Consider the following 25,036-nt stretch of genomic DNA (forward strand, 5'->3'; position numbering starts at 1 on the left):
GAAACCATTATATTGTAGAATACCTTTGCCGGTCGTTAGGCAAAGTTGGAGTTGGTTCTGCTGTACATCTCTGGTCTGACTTGTAGTTTGCCTAAGGTACTGTTGAATTAATGGGTTTGTTAATTCTGCATGGTTGTCTGCTTGAGAAATCCATTGTGTACATGTTCGATACGAGATAATTATATCTTAACTAGGATGACTCAAGAAATTTATTTCTACGATTCGCACGTGCACGTTTACTAGTATGTCCAACAGTTCAAGATTAATCTAGTCAAGTCAAAGTAGAAATCTGGTATAGAAAGTTTGCTTGGGGTACAACACAACAAGCCCCAAAGAAAGGAAAAGAGCATCTTGCAAACAGATAAAAGGAGCAACGCGACGCTAGCTCACCGGGGGTGGGGCCGTGGGGGGCAAAACGTCGAGCGACGCTCTGAAGCGCGTCCACAGTGGCCTCAAGCGTGTGGGGGATTTGATTATTTGCCACCACTTTTTTTGGACTTTGGTAATTTACCACCTTTTACTTTGTAATTGATCTGATGACACTTTTTTGTTTGGACTTTGATCTTTTGCCACTTTTCAACACAAAAACAAATTTTGAAAATAATAGACAACATAAGTGAAGAAAATAAAGGATTAGTATGCCCTTGTACATTGTTTGACCCAAACATAATACAGGGGAGGGATGAACTCGTGCTGCACTCTCTCCTGCACCTTCCTGCTGCTCCTCGCCGACCCTTGCTGCTCCTCGCCGGGCAAGATCTTACAAGCAACAGCGGCGGCGCACAAGCAGCGGCTCAAGCAGCCCCCGCAGCGGCAGCACAAGCAGCAGCGGGAGCAGTGCACTCGGTGGCCGGCGGCCAAGCCCGGGCCCGAGTCGCGTAACCCTAGGGGACGGGAGGGAGGGGGCGAGAGAGAGAGGGCAACACCTTCCTGGGCTGGATCCGGCCGCCGGCGTGGAGGACCACCAAGTGCAAGTCGCCGCCGCCGTCGAGAAGCCCCGACCGCAACTCGCCGTCGCTGTCGTCTTCGCGAGTTCTTGCGGGCGAGAGGAAAGGGAACGACCAGAGATCGAGACCTCCCAGTTCGTGGTCAATCCAGGGAAAAGGGTATGTTGAACATTTGTTGCAGGATCCATCTCACAGAGGGCAAAATAGCAAAGTTCAATGTAAAAGATGGCAATGGATCAATTACAATCTAAAGGGTGGCAAATTGTTAAAGCCCAAAGAAAGTTGTGGCAAAAAATCAAAAAGCCCCAAGCGTGTCCAGCCCCGCTGGTTTTAGTTTGGTGTTTATGTTTGCTTTTTAGCTAGGTTGTAGCTCATCGAGATTGAAATGTGCAATCGCGGCTGTCTACAGCCCAGGTTTGCACATTTCCGGTTTTGCAATTCTAGGCTTAGAATGTCAAATTGGCTGGCCTGCACATTATGAAGCATGAAATTGCATTCAATTTTTCGTCGTGCAATTTAGTAGTTTGCACATTTTCAAACCCGACACTGCACGGGTTGCTACTTTTTGGTCGTCGAACTACACAAGGGCACCCAAGCTCTAGGATTTTTCATGCCTCCCGCCGGCGGCGCTGCCGATCTACCTCGTCTCTTGTGGTTTTAGGACCATGGAGCAAGGTGGATTCCGGCCCCTTGTACCACGGAGGCGTGGTGGATCTACCTCGTCTCCTCTGGTCTTAGGACCATGGAGGCACGGTAGACCTCCCGCTGGCGCCGCCGCCGATCTACCCTGTCACACACGCTTGTATGTGTTCCTCCAGGTGCTTGTTGCAGTGTGTTGTAACTGTAATTTAGTACACATATTCGCTGTCACTAGTAACCTCTAGCACTAATTAATTTACTTCATCACGTTCAGGAAGTACTGGTTTTGATCACAAAAAGTACCCACTGACCAACTCACTTACACAGTATGAAGTCAGCATGGCCAGACGAACATGATAATCCTATTATTATTCATAACGCGGGCTAACCCCTTGCACACCCCCCTTCGTTAGTTTCGTCTAATGGACCTTAGCTGCTCTGAATCCTGCTGTTGCTCTTCCCACTGAAGATCTGGTTGAGGATCGCCCCCAGCCTGACGCCTCCCTGGGCAATCCTCTTCTCAACGATCGGCAGCGCTTTGAAGAAGTACTCATCTGCATGCATAGGCAGTTTAATCCCAAGACGACTGATCGACCACACTTCTTCCATAGAAATCACAAATTGTTCATCACTTGTTACCTTCCAAGTTGGATCCTTGCTCAGCGCCCACGTACGCGGGGCACGACAGCTCCGCGCTCTCCTCGGCATATCTGCAAACATTAGCTTCCATCCGTCAGCTTCTGAAGATTCAGAGCTGCTGCTCAAATTAGATTCAGGCAGATTGCTATGATGAGCTTAGTTACTTGTCAGCACAAGTCGTCGTTCGAGTATAGCACGCCGCCCACTGGTTCTCTTCTTTACACCACTCGTTCTGTACGAGAAAAGAAAAAGAAACTCAAAAACTCAATCAAAGCTCAAGGTTGTGTAAAGATGAAGCCTCAAGTGATTGATAAGCTTACGGTAAGGTTGAGCTTGATGGCGTTGATCATGGTGCTCAGGTCGTCCTTGTAGAACCTGTTGAGGGCCGTTTCGATGACGTTCACATCCCACACCTGAACCATGGTAGGTTAGACAGGGGAACAACAGAGAAGACCAGTGCATGGCTCCAACTGAGCGCTGGTTGATTGCGCTGCGGAGCGGTGGCGTACGTACCTTGTGAAGGTTGGTCTTGGTCGTGTTGTACCAGTGGACGACGATGGTGTTGCCGCCGAGGTCGGCGATGCGAGCGCAGTGCATGGGCTGGTGGATGTCGCCCAGGAAGTGCGACAGGAACAGCAGGCTCTCCGTCCGGTTATCTGATTAGCCATACCATACTGTCAGGAAACTAAGTTGTTGTGTGCTCTATCAGCACATACGTATAATCCGACGATGGTTACATACATGGGCTCGACGGGTCTTGGAGCGCGGCGGTGTAGTTGTTGATGCCTCCGACGACGCACATGTCCTTCTCCCCTTTGGTGCCGTGGCAGTCCCCTGCTCAGTTCAGATAAAAAGGGTATATCAGTGGCGCGTCCCGTTCAACAAATTAGCACGTCAGGCGCACACTCTTGAGCTGTGGAGCCGGTGGTCAAAGGCCGCGAAACCAGATTCGGTTTTGCAGTTTGACTAAGAAGTACTCCCTCCGTAAATAGTGATCTAAATGCTTTTATATTTCTTTATGGAGGGAGTACTGGTGCTAACTATTTCAAAATTGACACTCAACTAATTCAGTTCATACAAATGAGACTCGATTCGTGCGGGTATAAAACATTTACAGAAATTTTCTTCAAACAAGTATGAATGTGGACCAAGAAAAATGACCAGTACTGCTTGCGAGTCGATCAAGAACTAGTATGTAGGAGTTACTTGCAAGATCCGGATCAATGTCAACACAAGCTTATGGGAGTGGATGGGAAAGGGTTCAGACTTCAGAGTATCTATGTAGGACAGTATATAGGGAGGAGAGGAGCGAGCACATACTGGCGTAGCTGAACTTGCAGTCACCGGGGGTGTCGGCGAAGTGCAGGGAGCTGGACCACGGCATTTGGCGCCGCACGGCGTCCGGCCACGAGCACGCCGCCGCGAGCTCGCCGTTGGCCCACTCCGGCAGGAGCCCCTTCACCGCCGCCGACGCCTCGCTCGTCAGGAAACCCTGCACGCGGAATCGATCTCAGCCTCGGCATTATGCAGTTTACCCCAAAAAAGATCAAATAGGACTGACCATTGACCACTAGAGCCGGTCGGGTGGTCGGCGTACGTACCTCGGCGATCTTGCAGGTCATGAAGTGGCCCTCCTCGCCCCACGCCCGCGCCGCCGGGGCCCTCGCCGCCGCGGCGGCGGCCAGGAGGACGTGAAGCAGCAGGAGGAACCCCATCCCTTTCCCTAGCTTGGCTCCCCCTCTCTTTGCGTGTTGCAGCTGCGGTACTGTGCGCGCTGCCGTTTGCTTGCTGTGCACTCATGCCTGTGCCGCACACCTAGTCGTTTATACAGCCGCCCACGGTCCATCGTGATCCGCGGTGGAATTGTTAAACAGCCGGACTGCCGGAGGAGATTGTTAACCGGCTGGAGCACGTGAAGCTTGCGAGCTCGATCGTCGCTCGGGGCACGATGACTGCAGTTTACTGTGGTTCGCGTGAACGCACGTGCAGTGCGCGTGTTGGTGTCCAATAGTAGTACTACTACCAACGAGCACTCTGCTCTGATCTGATCTACAATAAGTACAGAGCATGCGTGCACGCGGGCGTCTATCTTAAACAAGAGATTCGAGGATAAGGTCTTAAAAGCCATGCACTGTCGCTTTGCACTCGACTGCAGTTTTGGATCGGGGTGCCCTTATTGCCCAGTTGCACGTCGAATTTGGTTGCAGAGTTGCAGTAAACAAATAGGCAGGTGCAGATCTCGACATGGTGTCCAACTTCAGCATTCAGCAAAGAGAACCAACTTGTGGTTAAATGGCACGAGGGCAGTGATACTGTCAGTCCATCCGGGATTACATGCAGATTTGGGGCTTATAAAAGTGGAATATTATTTCTGTGGGAGACCATGTTTTCATCGAGCGAGGTGTCTGTGATGACCTCATTAATCTAAGACACAACTGCTCGGTTTCTCAAAGATGCTTATAGAGATAGGGCGTGTGTTTGTACGTTCATAGAGATGAATATATGTACTGTGTTTCTGAAGAAAAAAAAAACTAAACATGCTCCCATCCCAAAAATTTTCGCCCAAATCCGTACCCGCACCCGGGGTTTCATATCTTTCCCATAACCGTACCCGACCGTGTGTGGGTAATACCCACTGGTAAGCCATACCCGTCTTGGACACCTTTCAAATTATATTTGACACGTTTTTTCAGCTTTTCAATATGTATTCAAAAGATGTTGACCATGCATTCAAAAAATGTTAGCCAAGTATTTGAAAATGTTAAATGTGTATACAAAAAATGTTGAAAATTCATTAAAACTTTTGTATTAATCTTGTATTTAAAATTTTAAATATGTATACAAATGTTGACCATGTATTAAAAAATATTAATCGTGTATTTAAAAAATATATATCAAGTATTTAAAAAATAGTAAAACAATGTGTATGAAAAAATGTTGACCATATACTAAAACATTAATATTATTTTTTAAAATGTTTAACATATATTAGAAAAATGTATTATATATAACAAATACGTTCCATGTGTATGAAAAATGTAGACCTAAAAATGCAAATCATGTATTTCAAAAATGTTTAATGTGTACTCCCTCTGTAAAGAAATATAAGAGTGTTTAGATCACTAAAATAGTGATCTAAACACTCTTATATTTGTTTACGGAGGGAGTATATAATAAACGTTTCTGATGTACTACACAAAACATATTGAATGTATTCTGAGAAAAAGTTAACATGTGCTGATTTTCTTTTATGAAAAAAAAGAAGGCAAAAAACTAAAAAAGAAATAAAGAAAACCAAAGTATAACAAAGAACAAAAGATAACAAGTGAAAAACGAAAAGAAAACCAAATTTATAACAATGAAGAAAAACCTGTAAGAAACCGGTGAAGAAAATGGAAAATAAAGAAAAAACAAAGAAAATTAAAGAAACACAAGAAAAAATAGAAAAGAAAACAACCAAGCAAAAGCCGGTAAAAATGAAGAAAACCGGTGAAAACAATAAAACCAGAGATGTAAAATAAGAAAGCCAAAGAAAACCATTGAAGGAATAGAGAAAACCGAAAAAACAGGAAAAAATGAAACAGGAAAAAAACAAAGTGAAGGGATCGAGCGCAACTTGTTCACTTTGGTTGCACAACGGCCTGTCCTATACTTTAGCAAGAAGAAAAAACCTTCAGCAAGCCGAGCATACGTCTCGCTATAAGTAAGATATAGTCCTGGCGCCCCCCACCCCGCACGGCTCGTTCACCAAAACTGTTCAAAATTTGTAAACAAATGTTCATGAATTTGAATAAATTCATGGATTTCAAAATTTCACGAAGTAAACAATGTTAGTGAACTTATAAAATGTTCATGAATTTTAGAATTTTTTGTGAATTTTAAAAAAGATTGTGTATTTGAAAAAAAATGTTTATAAAGTTGAAAAAAAATCAGAGTTTAAAGCTTTCTAATTTTGATAAAAAAATATTGAATTCGGAAAAAAAAAGTTCACTGCTTTAAAAAGATAAAAAAATAATAAACAAGAAAAAAGGAAGAAAGCCCGAGCAAAAGACAGCAAAAAACTGGTTCGAAAGCTTCTAGAACCTTCACAAAACCAAAATTGTGCCATGGATTATGCTACGCAGTGCGATACAAAGATGGGTCAGCCCATTATGTAGAAGGAGTGCGTGCCAGTTAGCGAAGACACCTAGAAGTGGCGCTTTTGATGCCAAATAAGGTTTGGCACTCCTCCCCAAAGGGATGTTGCAGAAAATATTTACAACAGAGGATGTGTTGCAGAAAACGTTGTTGACCGTTTTCTACCATAATTTTTGCAACAGAGCTTGTGTTACAGAAAACTTTGCAACAAAGGTAATATTGTAGAAAATATTTACAACATAGGATGTGTTGCAGAAAACGTTGTTGACCATTTTCTACCGTAATTTTTGTAACAGAGCTTGTGTTACAGAAAACTTTTTACAACATCAGACTTGTTGCAGAGAGCATTCTAGTGGTAGTTGTGTGCAGCTTGTCGGAGAAGCTCGTCGGCGTGCTTGCCGACACCAAACGAGGGTGACGGTGGTTGGAGCAGCACGGGGAGGCGACAACTTGACGAGGGAGCTCGGTCTCTCTGGTTGCACGCCTTGCAATAACATGTAGCTTGCTAGAGAAGCTCGTCTTCGTGCGTGCTAGTCAGCGGCGACTCGACGGGAGCTTGGTGCAGTTGGAGCAGCGAGGTGAGGCGGCAGACTCAACGGGAGCTTGACAGGAGCATGAGAGGCGACTTGTCTTAAGAATCCAGATCGTGCAATAGAGCCATTGTTGCGATCAGAGAGATTGCAATAACAGACCGGTTGCAAAAAGTAGTGGTGGTGGCCATGGGGCACGTGGCGTGCAGAGAAAGCGGCAGGCTGCGATCTGCCGGATGATTTATAGCATTTTCCTTTTTACAGTAGTTTATGATTTTTTTTAATAAGAATGATTCGTTTTGGTATTTCATTTAGAAAGGGTTTTTTAGGGAAAAAAAGGTTTGTAGTACGTGCTAATGTGCCAGCCTATTCGTGCACCACTGGAGGGACCAGATCGGACCTGGTATGGTGAGAACGTATACCATGCTATGGTCTACTCCTCGTGTTTGTCCGATTCCTTTTTCTCATCCGAGTCGATCAAGAGGCCGTTCTCATCTGCTACAGTACATAGCAACCACCCGGCTCCCTTATTTGCACGCCAACATCAAGCACCAGCCAGTAATAGTATCCCGAGACGGGCACCATGCCGTCCAGCAGCGCGCTGCCGGCATCACTGCCGGACGAGATCATGACTGAGGTGCTTCTGCGGCTGCCACTCAAATCCCTCGTCCGCTTCCGTGCCGTGTGCCGCTCCTGGGGGGCGAACCTCTCCAGCGACGAGTTCTGCACGCTCCACATGGCCAAGGTCGACGCCGACGCCGACGCGGCGTCGGCTCCACCCAGGCTGCTCTTCGTCGCGCCCACCGCGGGATACAATTCCACGGCGATCTATTCCTGCTCGCCGTTGGGCCCCAGCGGACGTGCTACTCACCCTGGACGATGTGCGGGGCAACTTCGTCGGCCCGGTGGCCGCGCAGTGCCGGGGGCTCAGCCTCCTGTACGACGCCGTCCCGACGGCCTACTACGTGCTCAACGCGGCCACCAGGGCGGTCACGCGGCTGCCGCCTTGCCCCGACGCGCTGAGCTCAAGTGCAGGGCTCGCATTCGATCCGCGGACCAACGAGTACAAGGTGGTCAGGCTGTTCCTGCACTCGTGTTACGACGGGCGGCTTAGGGACAGCAGCCTCCTTACCAAATGCGAGATATACACTCTCGGAGGCAGGCGCGGTGACGGGTGGGCGCCTGCTGCCGGAGGAGTGCCGTCCTCCCAAGATGCTGAAGCTGCCGTTGGACACGCATGTTTCCACAAGCTGCCGCCGGCGTTTGCGAATGGTTCTCTGCACTGGCTCCTCCCTCCATTGCATGGAGAAACCATGTCCATACACCATGGAAAAGGCCTAATGATCTGCCTTTTCAATGGCAATAAGAACATTGGCTTGGGTTTCAATCCGTTGAATCAGGAGCATATAGCTATATTCATTTCTTATCAGCGTAAGGACTTCAGATCTCGCAATTATCGCTTGACATGCTCAGTATGGCAGCGCAGCAGTTGGTACCTACACAGTGTCTCAAACCCGCCACTTCCAGTGAATGACATGCCGCCAGCCTATGTGGATGGGGTATTTTACTGGATGAGCGACCCTTTGCTGGGTCCGAGCAATGAGCAGGTCATAGTGGCGTTTGACGTTGCCAGAAATGAATATGACACCATCCCCTGCCCCTCACACATTGCAAAATGGTGCAGCAATGGCCGTCGGCATGGCTTTGTGACAGAGCTTCAGGGAATGTTGTGTGTTGTTCTTGCAGATTCGATGGAGGATGAGTTACAGATATGGAAGCAGGAGCATGATCAGTGGGACAGAGCATACACCATATGTTTGAAAGCATGGTCCGACTACTCTCTTATGTCGAATGTCGTGGTTCCGCTGTCTATTGATTCCAAGGATGGCAGGATAATGTTGAGCACTGGAAGGAAGATTGGTCTCTACGATCCAATTGGTAAAACACTTGAGAGGTTGCGCGCAGTAGACGGGATGCCTTGTTGCACAGGTAAAAAGAGGGAACTTCCAAGAGCTTCAGAAGCATTGCAACCAAGCAACAGGCCACGCTCGGGCCGCAACATACGTGGATGCATGGAATCAGCGACGGGACAAGACATACTGCAGGATTCCTCTTTGAATAAATGCAGCAACAATATGTCTATGGAGAAGCTAAATGCAGAAATCCCTAGTGCAGTTATGTCTGCAGTTCCGTTGTTATACGAGGAGAGCCTAATGAGTTATCCACGTGTGCTCAAAAAGAGGATGTTAGAATGATATGGACATCCTATCAGAAAGGGAACGAAGGCTATCATGTCATATCTAAGGGAATGAAGGCTATCATGTTATATCTAAATTCAGACTAATAATGCCATGTGAAGTAATGATGAGTTGTCAACTTTTTATATTTACGCCCTGTTTGGTTCATAAGTCTTAGGACTTTTTTTAGTCCCAACTTATAAGTCCCAAGTCCCTAAAAAGTCCCTACTTGTTTGGTTCTGGGACTTATAAGTCTCCATAAGACCATATTACAACTATAAGTCCTTCCTTGAGAGTCTTATTTCATAAATCCCAAATGCCCACTTTAAGTCCCTATAAGTCTCTCCTGTTTGGTTTAGATGGGACTTATAGGGACTTAAATAAGTCCCTAGACCAATAAGTCCTTGGAAACAAACACCCTCTTAGCTCAAGTGTATTGAAAGATAAACATTCATCAGTTTTTTTAGGGGAGGTAGTCTTTCACTAGGCGATTAAAGGGTATCATTATTTGTATATCCAAGTGTGGAAGCTGACAAATAAAGTGCTACAATAGCGTTTGTCCATCAATATAGATGTATGTACGGTACAAATAAAGTGCGGCGATGGATTGGCGGCAGTGGTGGCCGACGTAAGGCTATGGTGAGGTGGCGGCGGCAGATGCGGTAGGCAGAGGACAACCGGTTGGCTATTCATTGTGATAAACATGTTATCGAATATGGCTCCGACGATGGTGTGGCTCCGACAACATGAGAGGTTGTTCGAAAGACCATGCTCGATCCGAGAGTGAACTAGCCATGCCTCGTAGTTTAGGGCACTGTGTAAAATTTCTCGCTGAACGGGCAATGATTTTATGATATTTCATTTTGAACAATTACCATGTGTTCCGGTATGTATGATAAGAGCAACTTCGTCTGCCTCCATTTGAGTCAGCACGGATAAAAGTGGAGGCCCAACGCGCCGACCCAAACCCAAATCTCGTCCTCCTGGCGTCCGCGCCGCGCGTCTCTTTGGCATCCGCCGCGTCCCCACCTGTAGGCCACCCAACTACCGCCCGTTGTCTTATTTATGACGACCACCGACAACGGGCCCACTAGTCAGCTAGTGGAAGCGTCCTTTTTTAACCATGCGTGCGGCGGGGGCCGGCCTCATCCACTTCCGTCCACATCTGGCCCCCACCACTCCTTTTGCTTCCTCGCTGGCAACAGAAAACCCTAGCAAGCGATAGGCCTCTTCGGCAGCATCAGCGACAAGGGCAAGGGCAAGGGCAAGGGCACCCCCGACGCATCGTCCTCCCGTGCTCCTCCTCCCCCTCCTCCTCCGGCGCTGGCGCGTTTCGGCTCAGGTCGCCGGCGCCTGCACATCCCGGTGCACTAAGCGCGGTGGCGCTGGGAGTACAGACAGTCGCTGCCCTACCCTGACGTCACGTGCCGCACCACTGGCACCTGGATCCGCACCGGATCCCGGTGCCGGCGGTTCCGCGGACCTAGCGGGCGTACGATGAGGAGGTGCAGGCGCCGCGCGCAGCTCACGCCGGAGCAACTGCGGATGCCCGAGTACGCCGCTGACTCTCCTAACTGGGAGGCTTGGTTTGCCCTCGAACACGAGGAGCAACAGCGTGTAGGCGTCGACACCGTCCCGCCGCCGTTTTCACTGCCGCCCCGGCGGGTAGAGCCGAAGGAAATGGAGGCGGATGCGGAGTACCAAGCTGTCCTCGAGGAGGCCCTGCAGCACGCGCTGGAGGCTAGCCGTCTCGAGGAGGACGCTCACTGTTGGAAATATGCCCTAGAGGCAATAATAAATTGATTATTATTATATTTCCTTGTTCATGATAATCGTTTATTATCCATGCTAGAATTGTATTGATAGAAAACTCAGATACATGTGTGGATACATAGACAACACCATGTCCCTAGTAAGCCTCTAGTTGACTAGCTCGTTAATCAATAGATGGTCACGGTTTTCTGACCATGGACATTGGATGTCATTGATAACAGGATCACATCATTAGGAGAATGATGTGATGGACAAGACCCAATCCTAAGCCTAGCACAAGATCATGTAGTTCGTATGCTAAAGCTTTTCTAATGTCAAGTATCATTTCCTTAGACCATGAGATTGTGCAACTCCCAGATACCGTAGGAGTGCTTTGGGTGTGCCAAACGTCACAACGTAACTGGGTGGCTATAAAGGTACACTACAGGTATCTCCGAAAGTGTCTGTTGGGTTGGCACGAATCAAGACTGGGATTTGTCACTCCGTGTAAACGGAGAGGTATCTCTGGGCCCACTCGGTAGGACATCATCATAATGTGCACAATGTGACCAAGGAGTTGATCACGGGATGATGTGTTACGGAACGAGTAAAGAGACTTGTCAGTAACGAGATTGAACAAGGTATCGGGATACCGACGATCGAATCTCGGGCAAGTATCGTACCGCTAGACAAAGGGAATTGTATACGGGATTGATTAAGTCCTTAATATCGTGGTTCATCCGATGAGATCATCGTGGAGCATGTGGGAGCCAACATGGGTATCCAGATTCCGCTGTTGGTTATTGACCGGAGAACGTCTCGGTCATGTCTGCATGGTTCCCGTACCCGTAGGGTCTACACACTTAAGGTTCGATGACGCTAGGGTTATAAAGGAAGTTTGTATGTGGTTACCGAATGTTGTTCGGAGTCCCGGATGAGATCCCGGACGTCACGAGGAGTTCCAGAATGGTCAGGAGGTAAAGATTTATATATGGAAAGTCCTGTTTTGGTCACCGGAAAAGTTTCAGGGTTTATCGGTAACGTACCGGGACCACTGGGAGGGTCCCGGGGGTCCACCAAGTGGGGCCACCAGCCCCGGAGGGCTGCATGGGCCAAGTGTGGGAGGGGACCAGCCCCAGGTGGGCTGGTGCGCCCCCCCCCCACAAGGGCCCAAGGCTTAAGGAAGAGGGGAAGGGGGCAAACCCTAGGGCAGATGGGCCCTAAGGCCCACCCTGGTGCGCCTCCCCCTCTCCCCTCCCCTTGGCCGCCCCTAGATGGGATCTAGGGGGCTGCCGCCACCCCTAGGGAGGGAACCCTAGGTGGGGGCACAGCCCCTCCCCTTCCCCTATATATAGTTGAGGTATGGGCTGCCCATAAGAAATAAGTTCTTGACCTCTCCCTGGTGCAGCCCTACCTCTCTTTCTCCTCATATCTCGCGGTGCTTGGCGAAGCCCTGCTGAAGTACCACGCTCCTCCACCACCACCACGCCGTCGTGCTGCTGCTGGATGGAGTCTTCCCCAACCTCTCCTTCTCCCCTTGCTAGATCAAGGCGTAGGAGACGTCACCGGGCTGTACGTGTGTTGAACACGGAGGTGCCGTCCGTTCGGCACTAGGATCATCGGTAATTTGGATCACGACGAGTACGACTCCTTCAACCCCGTTCTCTTGAATGCTTCCGCTTAGCGATCTACAAGGGTATGTAGATGCACTCTCCTTCCCCTCGTTGCTGGTTTCTCCATAGATAGATCTTGGTGACACGTAGGAAAATTTTGAATTTCTGCTACGTTCCCCAACACTCTCTAGGATGGATTGAAGCAAGCCCTTGCACTGTCGGCGGCGGGGGACTCCATCCACACCCCGCTCCTCGTCTCGCCTCCGCCACCGCCCATCGAGCTCAAGCTGAATCCGGAGTCGACGCGGAAGCACTCCCCGCCTCCACCCACTTGGCCGGAGGAGACCTACATGTGGACAGGCCAGCACCGCGAGTGGGTGAGCGCGCCTCTTGTCCACTACGCCGCGACGCCAGCGCAGGAGGCGGCCCACCTTGAGCGCTGGAAGGCGCACTGTCTCCGCCAGGAGTAGGCCAACGGCGAGCGACAGATGCGCTACGAGGCGATGCTGCAACTCGACGGGGAGGTGCTCTGGCTTGAGGAGGAGCGCGCGCGGCGAGCCCCAATGCCGCCGCCCCAGCAGATGCTGGAGGAGGCTGCCCTGGCAGCGTACTAGGCGGCGTTCGGGTGGGCTAGCCCTGCTCCTGTCTTCATCAACCTCACCGGCGGCGATGGCGATGGCGATGTCGACGTCAAGGGCAAGGACAAGGCCGACAACGTTTAGGGCAACGTGCGGGGCGGTGTAGACTTTTTTTATGTTTTAATTAATGTTTAATAAGGTTTAAGTGGATTTTAACTGGCAGTTGAACGGCCACTTATGTTTAATTATGTTTATTTCTGCAAGCTGTTTTTTTTTTCACGCTGGCACATTCGGGTTCACCTCTTGTTGGGCAATCAAACCGATCCATTTGAAAATGCGGATGTACACATCCGTCTGGCTGACTCAAACGGACGAAAAGCGGATAAAGCGCGCGTCTGTTTGGGTCGCCCCGTCAGAGTTGCTCTAAGTTTTTTCTTAGAGGATGTATGATCAAATTGCCAAAGTAGAAACTGTTGCACGATGAAATTCCCTATGAACAAACGTTGGCCGGCTGTTTGACACAATGGGTCTGTGAGTCTGTCAGCAGCGCACACACAACCAAACACCCTTCGGTCGGCGGTTGCGCGGCCCAGCGATCCACCAACCCGCGCCGCCGCTCCAATCCGCGCGCGCCGGCGGGGCGCCATGGCCGGCTGGATCTCCTCCAAGCTCAAGGCCGCGGAAACCCTCCTCCACCAAGCAAGCGCCGCGCTCCTCCCTCTCGTTCGTCCTCACCGCCCTCTCCAGCTCTTCTAACCATCCACTCGTCTTCTCCCACAGATCGACCAGCAGGCGGCGGAGTCGCTCGGCAAGTCCTCCTCCGCCTCCGACCTCACCGCCCTCCAGCAGCCCTCCTCCGCCGCGCTCCTCGACGCCCCCGCGCCGCGCAGGCCGCCGCCGGCGACCCCGCCCCCCTCCCTCGGCCTCCGCATCGCCGCCAGGCGCCACTCCCAGCCTCCCCCTCCGCCCCCCTCCGCGCCCCGCCGCTCCGCCTCCGCCGCGGCGGATCTCTCGGCGCAGGATCAGCCCGGTGCCGAGCCTGCCGTCGCGGTTGAGGCGAAGGCGGAGGGGGATGGGAGGGATCGGGAGGAGGCCGAGAAAGGAGGCCCGTCTGAGAGCGGGAGCGGGAGCGATGACGATTCCGATGGGTCCGGGAGCGACGACTCGGAGGAGGAGAGGCGGAGGGAGGAGGAGCGGAGCCGGCGGCGTGCCGAGCGGCTCGCGGCGATGGCGGCACGAGCCATTGCAGAGAGGGAGGAGGCCGTGGCGAGGCTGGAGGGGGAGAAGACCAGCCTTGAGAAGCTGCTCGCCGTGCGTGAGAAGGAGCAAGCACAGGAGGTGAGTCTGCTTCAATCTTCGTGGCGATTTTAGGTTCTCTTGTGTAGCCTGAGAGATTGCTACTATGTCCTACGACTCGATGAGCGGATTGAAAGAGAATGTTGCAAGCCTTAGCATTGATGATTACTCTACTTTAGCCATTCATGGAACGTTTGAATTGGTACAGGAGGTCATGCATATTTTTAGAGTCAGTTCAGGCAGTGTTTTGTACTATAAGAAGCAATAAATAAGAACCCAAAACTAACGCATGAGAAGACAATCAGCATTAATCGTTAAATAAGCGTTCAATTAGTCAATTGAGAGTTTGAGACCACTCAAAAAAAAAATATCCATGAGCACTATACACTAAAAAGCCCCATGAGAAAAATATAGCAATACACAATCAACGGATCACAGACTGAAATCAGTGCTAAAAAGTAAAAAACTCAGAGCAGTAACAGACTGGTGATAGGCTGATAGCAAGAGCAAAGTCCATCAACATAATTGGAATTCCCATGGCCAGGTTGCTTACTGCCATTGTTAAGATGAGCATAAAGTTGCATAGCAAGGGAAATGTCAAATTATATCATTCTTGTCAAATGTCTGCTTCTGTCTTCTCACAACTGTGTATTGTGACAAGATTGGTTGACAACTCAATTTCATATAATAAGTTGTCATGTGAGTTTGATTTCCAGAAAATGATATTTCTTTATCATCATTCTTTTCCAACTATTTTCATGTTTAATTGCAGGCTTCAGAGTTGCAGACTAGTATGATTGAAACCATGGAAGCTACAGAGATAGAGAAACAACGGCATCACAGCACTAGAATGGAAGCCCTTGTGCGGTTGGCTGAGCTTGAGGTGTGTGTCACCATGTTTAGAATGATGCATCTGTTCTTGTTGCCCTGCTTTTACAACAAGCAACACAATATACCCCTTTTTACTTTTGTGGCAGAGAATATTATGTTCTCAGTTTCCTAAAAGTGTGTGTATTAGGCTTTATACTTGCAGTATATAAGGCCCATATCTCTTACCACTTGCAGCATAAATTGGACATGTTAGTTTGTATAATCACTACAAGTCTCAACAATGTCTTTACCAAATATCTATGCAGGTTACAAATGCAGAGCTTGCAAAGTCACTTGCCAGGGAACAATGGAATTTGGAAGTTCAAGTATGTTTTATTTTCCTCTTCTACCTCATCTCTCTATGTCAGTTGACTGACTGTTGTTATTCATTTCCAGTTCCTTTTAGTACCTAAAGTTTGTCTGTATGTACAAGCGCACTTCCTCTGTATATACTATATACAGTTTTGCCGTGGACAACATTTTTCAATCTTTGGCCGAAACAGTCAGTTAGGCATAGGATAGGGGTGTTGTGATTTCTACATTGTTAAAACAAAGGTATAGCCACTATCCTTACATTGTAACTATTTTGAGAATCAATTGAACCATGAAGTGCAATAATGTTATTAACTTGTACTGTATAACAAGAATATCATAGTGTCTATACTTGTGGTTCGGGGATCAGTTATAATTAGCTACCAACTTACCTACGCATTATAGTTGCTAACATTATGATAATATTCTAAAACACGCACCAAGCGTGGGCACAGCAAAGAACTGCCAGAATTTTAAGATTTTTTCTTCCCTTTTAGATTGGGAGAACACAGGCATTTGCTAGTGCCTATATCGTGCAGAGTACATGGCCCAGTTTTTGGCATTTACCAAGAAGGAAGAGTGTATGTAGAAAGTCTTATTGTATGCTATGTGGGTCCGAACCGCATATAAGAGTGCCAGTAGAAGATTAGCTTATTTCATGCTTCTTTTTTGAATTTAGAGAATGGTGGCATTTGTTCGCGCTTGTATCGTGCAAAATTCAAGTCCCAATTCTTGATTGATTGTTTTCTAAAATGCTTCCATTAAGACGTAATTGGTGTATTTGGATCGGGATTGTCTAAAATGAGCATGCTCTATGTATTCATACACAAATATGATTAAGTGGCTAGTGGAAAATAGTTGCCATAGACCCTGGTAGTAGGAGTTGGACGAGCAGCGGAATACTACACCAATGTTGAGCAGAGTTTAAAATTTTGTTTTTCTTTCTATTATGAGTAGGTTGATCAAGTGGCTCATCTCCGAGAGGAAGTTGACTTGAAGACTTTTGCTCAAGACAGTAAGTCGGCCATTCTTTGGCTTTCTGTTCCTTTTGAGCTTTAAACACTTTTGTTTCTGATTATTACGCCAATTTGATATTATTAGCTTGACATTCTTTTCAGGAAGTTTCTCATTAGTAAATAGCACTAGTATTTCATATTCACTACATACGTCTTTATTTTTCAATGAGCAGAGTACAAGAGAAAGATAGCGAAGATACAGAAGACAAGTGCCCCTTTGGTTGATGAAGTATGCATTTGAATTACCCTTGATGTTATTTGTCTTCTATTCCATACGAAAGAAATGATGTTTGTTAAGCTGTTCAATTAAAAATATTAACTTAAGAAAGGCTTATCTTTTCCATTTGTAAATTTGTTGTGATTTTGTCTAGATAGAATCCTTGAGAAGATTAAAGCTGGAAGACGAAATCATTGATGCAGAATACACCCAGACCTGTGATAGAATTGTCAGCTTGAAGGACAAGGTATGTTCTCCGGGCTAAGCTTGAAAATCGATGGTTCATTTATGTTACTTCATATGTTGATCTAGGGATTCTGTCCATATATTGCTTTACGCAATAATTGTTCTGTACTTTAGCATAGTACTGCTCAGGATTTGTTCCAGTGGAGTGCCAACTAGCTAAATATTTTGAGATCCCATTGATCTGGTTTGAGACGAAGGGGAGCCTTGGCGCAGTGGTAAAGCTGCTGCCTTGTGACCATGAGGTCATGGGTTCAAGTCCTGGAAACAGCCTCTTACAGAAATGTAGGGAAAGGCTGCGTACTATAGACCCAAAGTGGTCGGACCCTTCCCTGGACCCTGCGCAAGCGGGAGCTACATGCACCAGGTTGCCCCTTTATTGATCTGGTTTGAGACACAGAGGTCAAAATAACTTTTATGTTTTTTACTGTATACATGTTTCTTTTATGCTTTACATCATCGGGTAAAGGGGCGGAAATAAATTATAACCACAAATTAATAGCACATAGCTATCTAACTTTTTGTAGAATATTATTTGTGTATGTGCACCTTAGAGCATGCTATTCTTAGTACTATCCAGTGCTTATAGGCTGAGTGTCATTTGTTGAGTTTTTTAATTTTTGTTTGCAGAAATTAGTTAAAATTAGATTAAACAATTGTCTGCATCGTGATTTCCTTTTTTATCCATAGGCAAGGAAGATTGAAGAAAACATTGAGCTGACAAGAAGGGACATGGTGCAACCTACAGAGGTTGAAATTGAGCTCAAGAAGAGGCTCGATCAACTCACCGATCGGTTGATTCAAAAACAAATGCAGGTTAGCTCCTTGTATGTGCTGGTCCCGTGTTTGATTTCTGAATTATGATTGGAAACCTATTATATTTTATGGCATGTCTTGGGATTCCTGAATTGTGATTGGAAACGATTATATTTTATAGCATGTCTTGGAACTTCAGCACCCTTTTTATTCCAAATAGCTATTTGCAGAGGAAAATAATGCTTGACTAATTTTGCTTGGTTATAAATTTGTTAGCTAATGTAATGACCATTGGTTGATGTCATTATCTTTCTAGATAGTGGATCTGTCAATCTTCCTTGAAACCATTGGTTGATGTATGCTTTGGTACACTATGTAACGTTGAGATTAAAACGTCTTCTTTTTTCAGGTCGAGTCCCTGTCTTCAGAGAAGTCAACTTTGGTACTGAGAATGGAGGTATGCACATGTAAACCCACCCACCATATTCAATTCATTATAGTTTGCAGATTCCCAGTCAATCTACTCAGTTAAAACCACGCGCAAGTCAACTGACATCGTTCGTCCATCATCTTCAGGCTGTTTCGAGGTCGCTTGACACCAACGCCTCGTCGCTGGCGTCTTCAAGCTCGTCATCAAGGATAGACATCGAGGCCGGTACATGGCAAGATTCATATTCATCATATTCTTCCCCAAGGCTGCGTGACAGGATACGGACTGGGCAGCAGCACCTGGGATACGCGATACGGCAGCTCGACTCCATCTTCTCGGCTGGTCACATCTTCCTGCGGCGTAACCCGAAGGCGCAGGTCGGGGCTGCAGTGTACCTGGTGTGCCTCCACATATGGGTCATGTACATACTGTCGTCGCATCCTGCTGTCCCGGACACCCGCCCCGGCGCCACCTTCTCTCTGGAGTCGATCAACAAGACTAGCATTTAAGTATTTAACCATGTGTGTTCTCTCTGTATTTTTGTTTTCCTTGTGTACATCATAGATATATACGTAGCCTATTGCTGTGCACTGTGCAGCGAGCAGCGAGACACATTACGACTTGTTGACATATCACAGATGACTTTACTAGTTTTGTGCTCGGTAGGCGAAGTGACCTGATGGATGGTTATACCAACTCAAATATGAACAACCTGAATAGCAATTCTGTCACATATGATTTCCCCCCTCTGGCACCTCATTTTCTGCAGTAACGTGCACTTAAGGTACAAACCAGCTTCGCGTGTGGAAGGAGCGATGGGTTTAGGTTTGATATTGCCTTGGAAGATGAATTGGCCTCCAAAGTGTGCAAAGAGATTCTTCAGAAAAGTATTCGGACACAGCGGTACTGACTTACGGATAATATTACAACACGGTTAAAAATCATAATCTTGAGCAGACGATGAGTCGATGATAGTGTAAGATGTTTTTTAACACTACAGGGAGTAATTTTGACCAATGTGGTCTGATGAGTACTACAAGATCTGGGTAATCTGTTTTTTGGGGAGAACTACTGGACCAGTGGTCTGATGAGCACCATAAGATCCGGGTAATATGGGAGATTCAACTTGTACTTTCATACATCATAGCTTCATGATATACTGAATGTAAGCTCCAAATCATAGGAATCCTGTGTAAAAAATAAAGCAAACTGAAGTGGTGTGAAGCATCACCAAACCACTGGCTCTAGATGCTACGTTTCACAGTACAAAATCATGGTAAGTATTTTAACTACTTAAATGCAAATAGTATATCTCGATAAGTATAGGACATGTGGTACTAAATGTCCATCGTGTTCTATTTCTTGAATATAAGACTAAAGAAAATAATGAGAAACCCACACAGAAAGACTGATGGGACGATGAGTGGGTCTGCACAAATATCATATGTAAGTATTATGTAATATTTGAAGTTCACATGTAATGTGTCAGCCAAAATATTAAACGTTTCTGACCTGTACCAACAACGTTCAATCATATTGCATGAAGAAATGCAGGCCAAGAAAGCCGCTCCTCGAGTAGAAGGTGCGACCCCAAAAACAGGTGTGTAGATTGTTGTAGAGGTTCTCTAGGAAAAGAGCTTGTCGAGCATGTTTCCTGTAAGCATAAGAGAAAAGTCGTCTAGCTCGATGCAGAAATCAACCTCTCAGGAATGCATGAGAGAGCTTGAAGAAAGGCTTGCAACTCAGAAGTCAGAGGCGAAAGCGTCAACTCAAAGGTATCAACAAGACCTGAATTCCAGAATAGTTGCCCAACAACAACAAAATTGAAGAGCTCAGAAGGAAACAACAAAAATAAATCGAAGCTCCGAAGAAGGAATAACAGGAGAAAATCGTTGTTCTTGAGATTAGGTTGTTGTTGTGATATTTGTAGAAGTTTCTTAATCAGTAGAAGGGATTGGATTGTTGTTGGGATTTTCTAAATCTATCGACTTTGCTAGAGTTTCTATTTACATTTTAGTTTTGGACTAGCTGTTTCAGTATCTTTTCACCACACAATCACGTTCATATTGGGATTAACCGTTGTGTAGTGCACAAAGTATTGGTCGTTTTTTGTCGATTGGCTTCAGGTTCGATACCACAGACCTGGAGCTAATGGAACACCTTGAGGCCAAAGTGAGGGATAAGGGCGCTATATCTCACTCTTTGATTGATGATTATAATTTCTATAGCTATCACAGAAGGCACAAACATAATTTTTTTTGAACTGTGTACTTGTAGTATTTATTGGACTGTATACTTGTAAAAAAACATGCATGATACTGGTTCTGGTATGGGATCCATATTGTCAGATCCAGGCTAGACCATCATTGCAAGACCGAGAGCGGGAATACTTCACCATTACGGAACGACTGCGTGGGACAATCTCCAACATGCGATGCTACACAGAATTTGCGAAATGCTTATCGAAAACCGAGGTGGCCTTGGGGACCTCAGATGCGGTCTAGTGATCAGGACTTGACTTTGGAAGACAGACTCGTTGAACCAGTTTTAAAGACCGACAACCGAAGAAGAAGAAGAACACGGAAAGGCAAGGCCGATATACATCCAGACTTGAAGACCAGTTCAGTGGCTATTGACGGTGTCCCGGACTGGGGGCCTCTCATCACGTCTTCTCCTGGCATGGTGGCCCAGGCCAGGCCAGGGACCCCATGTCGGTTCACCAATGGGCCATGTCAGTGGCCCATGGCGTATGAAAGGAAGAGTCCCGAAGACTTGTCATATACACCAAGATACTAGAAATCGTCTACAACTCGCTCTCCTCGTATGTAGCCGACTAGGGTGTAACCCTAGTCCCCTTTCGTTATAGGGTTAGATCATCTGTAAATTATACCGAAAGACATACAACAATCTCGGGGTAGATCAGTTGTACATTATACTCCACCCAAAAGCAATAAACAGAAGTAAGACGTAGGGTTTTATCTCTCCTTAGAGCCCGAACCTGGGTAAAAACTCGTGTCCTCGTTACCATCGTCTCTAGACCCTTAGTTCGGGACCCCCTACCCGATATGTCGGCATTGACTCCGTCAGTGTTGGTGACAGATCAGGAAAGCTCCAATTGGTTGATCAATTTGCAAAAAGCTCCAATTGGTTTGAGAGAATGCACAACCGATCTACAACAGCGATGGTTGATCAATCGGGTTTGGTTGTCATGAACATATTCTGCTGCTCCTTGACACGCCTCTACAACTAATGCCAAGCCTTGATGTCAAGCAAGTTGTGACGGTCGGCTGTTGATACTTATGGCGGACTTGTTGTCGGATCACGCATAATGAAACATGTACACCACCTATGAGGTGGCCCATGTCGGTCCTAGCCATTGCAAGCAACTTTCAGAAAGCCTTCTCAAAGAATTATACTACACTAGAGCAGAAGTGGTTCCAACCCGAGCCAAACTTTATAAAATTGAATGTTGATGCTGCATACTTTGAAGAAAAAGGCGCGGGTGCAACGACAACTATTCTACAGGACGATCAAGGTAAGTTCCTAGCGGCCGAGTGTAAACTTGTTCCATATGCAGCAGATGTGGTGACAACCGAGACAATGGCTCTGAGAGATGGTACCGACAAGCAGTTTAGGTTTCTATTGTGTGGAGCCGGAGTCCAACTCTCAAGATGTGATCAATTTTTATACTAGGCAAACAAGATGGTGGGATGCGGTGTTTGCAATCTTTGCGGAATGTGTTGACATTTGAGCTACGATTGGGAAGGTCAAATTCAAGCACTGTTATCGTTCAGCTAATCAAGCGACACATGTGCTAGCTATTTTCAGTTTTTTGTAGTAAGTTATCCAGTAGATGGACTGGTGATCCTCCAGATTGTAACTCTATTTTGCGATTAATATAGTCCATCATTGTCTTGGAGCGAAATAGTGGTGCATGGGCACCATGGCGCCCTTTTTTCTTAAAAAAAAATTAGAAACATATTTAGAAGTTTTTAAAAAATAAAAAAAATCTGTGGAAACTTGTAGGTGTTCTCTATGGATCCATAAAATTTTGTTTTGAAAAAAAGTAATTTGTAAGCTGTACAAAAAAACAAAATTCCAGACAAAAAAAGAGAGGCCCATTTAAAAATACGTATTTGTCTTTTCGTTCTAGGTGACGTGTGAAATTTTGCACATACGAAATATACATGTGCGTGTGCGTTTACAAAAAAATTCAAATTATTTTTGCGCTGTAGAGAATAGTTTTTTTAGAATTGTAGAAAATAGTTTGCACATACCAAATAATTTGGCCAACGATAGGCGCCGGCGCACCGGCCCAAATTTGGGCCGGTCGCTGCCCAGCCGTTCGATTCGGGCCCGTTCAGTCATTGGATTGAGTCTTCTTAACCGTATCTTCTTCTTCCTCGCGCTCCTCCATGCTCGTACCTTGCCGCCGGTCGCCGCCCTCAGCTCCAGTAACTACCTATCAGACTCGAAGCACCACCCCACGGTCTCGCCCATCGCTGCCCATGCCGCCGGCCGCCGGTCTCGCCGTCATCATCTCATGTCGCCGGATCCACGCATGCAGCAACTTTCGGCTGCGGTTGCAGCTCCTTCACTGGCAGTGGCAGCTCCGGTCGCCGGCCTCGCCGCCTCCATCTCATGTCTTTCTTGCCGGATCCACGCATGCAACAACTTTCACCCGCGGTTGCAGCTCCCTTGCTGGCGGTAGCAGCTCCGGTAGCGTTGGTCGCCGGTCGCAGCACACCGGCGACGAGCTAGCAAAAAAGTACTGGTTTGCTGGTGGCAACAAAAATGTCAGCCGGTAGTAGCAAAATATTGTGCTGGTTCCAGCAAAAAATGTTCGCCGGTGCCGCCACCACGCTGTCATTGAAGCAAAATCAATCACCGGTTGTAGCTTTTGTGATTGCCGGTTGTAGCTTTTGTGATTACCGGTTGCAGCAAAAACAACTTCTAGTTCCAGCTCACGTCGGTACTTCCAGCAAAAACTCTTGTCCGCCGCCCTCCGCGGTTGCAATATCTTTCCTACACGGTTGTAGCATTGACTCTATTGGTTCCAGCAAATCTCACTCCGCAAAAATCTGTCGCCTTTCATTTCCAGCTTTTTTATTCGTCGGTTCCAGCTTTTTATTTCGTCGGTTGCAGCGTTTTTCTCAGCCGGATGCAACACTTTGTAGCAGAGTAGAACTTACGGTGGCTGGAGGTAGAAGAAAGGTAACCGATAAGGCAAGAGATAACCAGGAAGAAAAAAAGGACAGTCACGCGGGCCCATAATGTACACGTGAGACGTGGGGGAGCAGTTTGCCTGGGACTGCGCCGGCGTGGCATGAAAGTTAACGTGATATGCGTGTTGTGCGCGCGAGTGAGCGCGACCGGCCAAAAGTTGCGCCGGCACGCCGTATGTAAGCGTTTCCCAAATAATTTTCCGTGCACAACTTGCAATTTTTGATCATGGTCTTCCTTATAAAATAACTTTCACATACAATTTCATTTACTTTTTGTTTTGTTTTTGAGAATCTATACAATTATACTAGTAGTTGCCCTTCCCTTTTGGGCTGAATTTGACTTGCTCGGTAGGCCCAACTGGTCAAGTAATTACCCTTTGTCAAAACCCTCCTCTCGAACCTCCCCAAATCCGGTCACTCAGGATCTTGTCGCGCCGCCGCTCCCCACTTCCCCATCGGAGGCAATACCGCATCCTCAATCGCCGCCAGCCTCAATCGAGAGTTCCAACCGCACCGACTCCCGTTCTCCTCCCAATCCCCACAATGGCAGCATCGCAGAGTTCAATATCGAGGGTGCCATCGAGGTGCACAGAGACGGCGCAGGCCACGGTCGCGTTCGAGATCGCCGGCTACAGCCTGCATAAGGGCCTCGGTAGAGGAAAATACCTCCGTTCCCCGGTGTTCTCCATCGGCGGCTACGACTGGTGCATCCAGTACAACCCGGACGGAAAAAACGAGGACTATGAAGGTTAGAGCATCTCCACTAGGCTCCCCAGGAGCACTTTTTCAGCGCCGACAGTCAAAAACGGTCCCAGTCACGTCCCCACGGCCTTGTTTTTCGCCGGTATTAGCTAAAACTACGGCCAGCGCTGGCAAGAGAAACCCACAAAGCTGGGGGTCAGCCGGGGGCGCCGACACTACCTTATGCATGCGAAAACCCCACCCGTCGGCGTCTGTCCCCACATCTCTCTCTCCCCCGTCGTTTTCTCCGCCCCCACCTCCCCTCTTCCCGTCCACTTTTTTCTCTCTCCACGAGCTCGTCGCGGCAGGGCGTGGTCGACATCGAGCTCGGGCACGGCAGGTGCGTCACTGCCGCCGCCGCGGGGCTCGACAAGGCCATCCTGGCTGCGTGCCCGGTGATGGTGTACTCCTCGTCGACCCAACATCAGGCGTCGGCTACCGATGAGCGGACTGCAAAGGAGGAGGAGCGCGGGTGCGCGGTGTGCCTGGCGGAGTACGCCAATGGCGACGAGCTGCGTGTGCTGCCCGGCTGCGCGCACGCGTTCCGCCGGTGGTGCGTCGACCAGTGGCTCCACCAGCCACCAGTCGGCCGCGTGTGGCGGTTCCACCTCGGGGAGGGGCGCGGCAAGGCCAGCCCGCGCCGCTTCTGCGAGGCCCTCTGGAGCTACACCCGCGCCACCATGCCCGATGGCGAGGGCAGGACAGCGAGGGCAGGACGGAGAGGGCAGGACGGCGAGGGAGGTCGAGGGAGGTGCAGGACGGCGAGGGCAGGACGGCGAGGGCAGGACGGCGAGGGAGGTGCAGGACGACGTATGGAGCAGGGCGCGAGCAGCATCGGCCAGGCCATGGGCGGGAGCG

General features: G+C 47.9%; 3 protein-coding genes and 1 pseudogene across 3 annotated transcripts in view; 3 read left to right on the plus strand and 1 right to left on the minus strand.

Annotated features, from left to right (window-relative positions):
- Positions 1–1,828: 1,828 nt before the first annotated feature.
- LOC119352171 (endonuclease 4-like) lies at positions 1,829–4,004 on the minus strand. Its single transcript, XM_037618887.1, has 8 exons — positions 3,827–4,004; positions 3,546–3,717; positions 2,967–3,059; positions 2,739–2,881; positions 2,546–2,638; positions 2,390–2,457; positions 2,226–2,296; positions 1,829–2,140 (listed from the first exon to the last, which is right to left on the minus strand). The coding sequence occupies exons 1-8, from the start codon at positions 3,938–3,940 to the stop codon at positions 2,016–2,018; spliced, it is 879 nt and encodes a 292-aa protein (XP_037474784.1). The 5' UTR covers positions 3,941–4,004; the 3' UTR covers positions 1,829–2,015.
- A 3,471-nt stretch (positions 4,005–7,475) lies between these two features.
- On the plus strand, positions 7,476–9,147 carry LOC119358259 (annotated as a pseudogene).
- Positions 9,148–13,615: 4,468 nt separating this feature from the next.
- LOC119356806 (golgin candidate 2-like) lies at positions 13,616–18,947 on the plus strand. Its single transcript, XM_037623796.1, has 10 exons — positions 13,616–13,771; positions 13,853–14,410; positions 15,141–15,251; positions 15,505–15,564; positions 16,508–16,565; positions 16,740–16,795; positions 16,938–17,030; positions 17,717–17,842; positions 18,192–18,239; positions 18,359–18,947. Exons 1-10 carry the CDS (start codon positions 13,718–13,720, stop codon positions 18,719–18,721), a joined length of 1,527 nt encoding a protein of 508 aa, XP_037479693.1. The 5' UTR covers positions 13,616–13,717; the 3' UTR covers positions 18,722–18,947.
- Positions 18,948–23,980: 5,033 nt separating this feature from the next.
- LOC119358260 (BTB/POZ and MATH domain-containing protein 2-like) overlaps positions 23,981–25,036 on the plus strand; it is a 27,587-nt gene continuing 26,531 nt past the window's right edge. The window contains exons 1-2 of the mRNA XM_037624903.1: positions 23,981–24,185; positions 24,305–24,888. Coding sequence (XP_037480800.1) covers positions 23,981–24,185; positions 24,305–24,888 — 789 coding nt within the window. The remainder of the gene's footprint in view (positions 24,186–24,304; positions 24,889–25,036) is intronic.

This window comes from Triticum dicoccoides, chromosome 2A (genome assembly GCF_002162155.2).
Source record: "Triticum dicoccoides isolate Atlit2015 ecotype Zavitan chromosome 2A, WEW_v2.0, whole genome shotgun sequence".
Taxonomy (NCBI): domain Eukaryota; kingdom Viridiplantae; phylum Streptophyta; class Magnoliopsida; order Poales; family Poaceae; genus Triticum; species Triticum dicoccoides.

Excerpts from the sequence above, each read along its gene's own strand:
- LOC119352171 (XM_037618887.1), bottom strand. The coding sequence starts at position 3,940 with ATGGGGTTCCTCCTGCTGCTTCACGTCCTCCTGGCCGCCGCCGCGGCG. Across the intron at positions 3,060-3,545 it reads CTGCAAGTTCAGCTACGCCA|GGGACTGCCACGGCACCAAA; the intron begins GTATGTGCTCGC and ends TGAACTGAGCAG. Across the intron at positions 2,882-2,966 it reads CCAAGACCCGTCGAGCCCAT|ATAACCGGACGGAGAGCCTG; the intron begins GTATGTAACCAT and ends ATGGCTAATCAG.
- LOC119356806 (XM_037623796.1), top strand. The coding sequence starts at position 13,718 with ATGGCCGGCTGGATCTCCTCCAAGCTCAAGGCCGCGGAAACCCTCCTC. Across the intron at positions 13,772-13,852 it reads CGGAAACCCTCCTCCACCAA|ATCGACCAGCAGGCGGCGGA; the intron begins GCAAGCGCCGCG and ends CTTCTCCCACAG. Across the intron at positions 15,565-16,507 it reads AATGGAATTTGGAAGTTCAA|GTTGATCAAGTGGCTCATCT; the intron begins GTATGTTTTATT and ends TATTATGAGTAG.